This window comes from Trichinella spiralis (genome assembly GCF_000181795.1).
Source record: "Trichinella spiralis strain ISS 195 chromosome Unknown Scfld4543, whole genome shotgun sequence".
Taxonomy (NCBI): domain Eukaryota; kingdom Metazoa; phylum Nematoda; class Enoplea; order Trichinellida; family Trichinellidae; genus Trichinella; species Trichinella spiralis.
The window spans coordinates 1-932 of record NW_003531482.1 but is presented as its reverse complement, the minus strand read 5'-3'; the positions used below and the strand labels follow the sequence as shown (position 1 = coordinate 932).

The window sequence follows — 932 nt, the reverse complement described above, 5'->3', positions numbered from 1 at the left end:
TTTTTGGTTTGGAAATTGGGGAAATGGAACCGGGTATATCAACTTCCTTTCACAGGGCCGGAAAGGGTCCGCGCTCCAATCACAGTGGGACCAAAAATTGGAACCGAAGCCATTCCATGGCTTCTCCGGCCAGGATTGAATGGCCAAAGCTTTCTGAATTGCAACTCTCTTGGACTTGCCTTGCCCGGGCCCCCGAACTTATCTCCAAAGAGAGCAAGCTAGAGACAAAAAAGACGACCGGCGCCAAAGGCTGCCACAAGGTTTGGTTCAATACAAGCGTGCAACTTCTGATTCAAGAGTTTGTCGCCACAAAATGGCTCAACAACCGGGCCGTTGCGTGGGAGAAGCAAAGGATGACGGTGGCACCAGGGCAGCGCCGTCCTTGACAGTCTTCCTCCCACTCGCAAAAGGCCTTCCGTGTCCACGAATGGAGACAAAGCCGCAAGGGGGTCCCCAGCTCGCACAGGGATGGGCCCCGAGGCAGTCTTCGAAACCGGAAACGCCTCCGCTTGAACTGCTCTCACCCACCGCTTTTCGGCGTCTTGCAATTCTAGCAAGGACAGTTGAGCTCTGATTTTCCGTTATCCTGCGTGGGTTCTCGCATTCGCGAGGAACCGACAGCAATATGCCGTGACCCTGACGAGGCGTTCCATCGTTCCATATCGAGACGGGTCGATGATCGCCAAGAGACCGGGCTCTTTCAGGCTGGCGCAAAGCGTGACGACCCTTTTCCTCTCAGGGGACACGAGACGAGTCTCCTCCGGCGAGAGCGCCATAGTCAGGCGCGGCCACTGCTCATTAGGTTCCTTCAGCCAGGCCGGACCATTCCACCAGAGTTTGTCCTCACGGAGGGTGTCCAAGGCGCAGCCGCGGCTGAGTTTATCAGCCGGATTGTCGGCGGTGGGACAATGCCGCCACTGAGAAGGCTCAGT

At 56.7% G+C, this 932-nt stretch overlaps 2 protein-coding genes across 2 annotated transcripts; both read left to right on the top strand.

Annotated features, from left to right (window-relative positions):
* Nucleotides 1-23: 23 nt before the first annotated feature.
* Tsp_15685 (conserved hypothetical protein) lies at nucleotides 24-386 on the top strand. The gene has a single exon (XM_003367275.1). The coding sequence runs from the start codon at nucleotides 24-26 to the stop codon at nucleotides 384-386; it is 363 nt and encodes a 120-aa protein (XP_003367323.1).
* Nucleotides 387-468: 82 nt separating this feature from the next.
* On the top strand, nucleotides 469-932 carry Tsp_15684 (transglycosylase-associated protein; the record flags this gene model as incomplete). The annotated part of the gene is made up of 2 exons (XM_003367274.1): nucleotides 469-483; nucleotides 564-932. Coding segments are annotated over exons 1-2 (384 nt in total), but the record flags the coding sequence as incomplete, so codon positions are not given.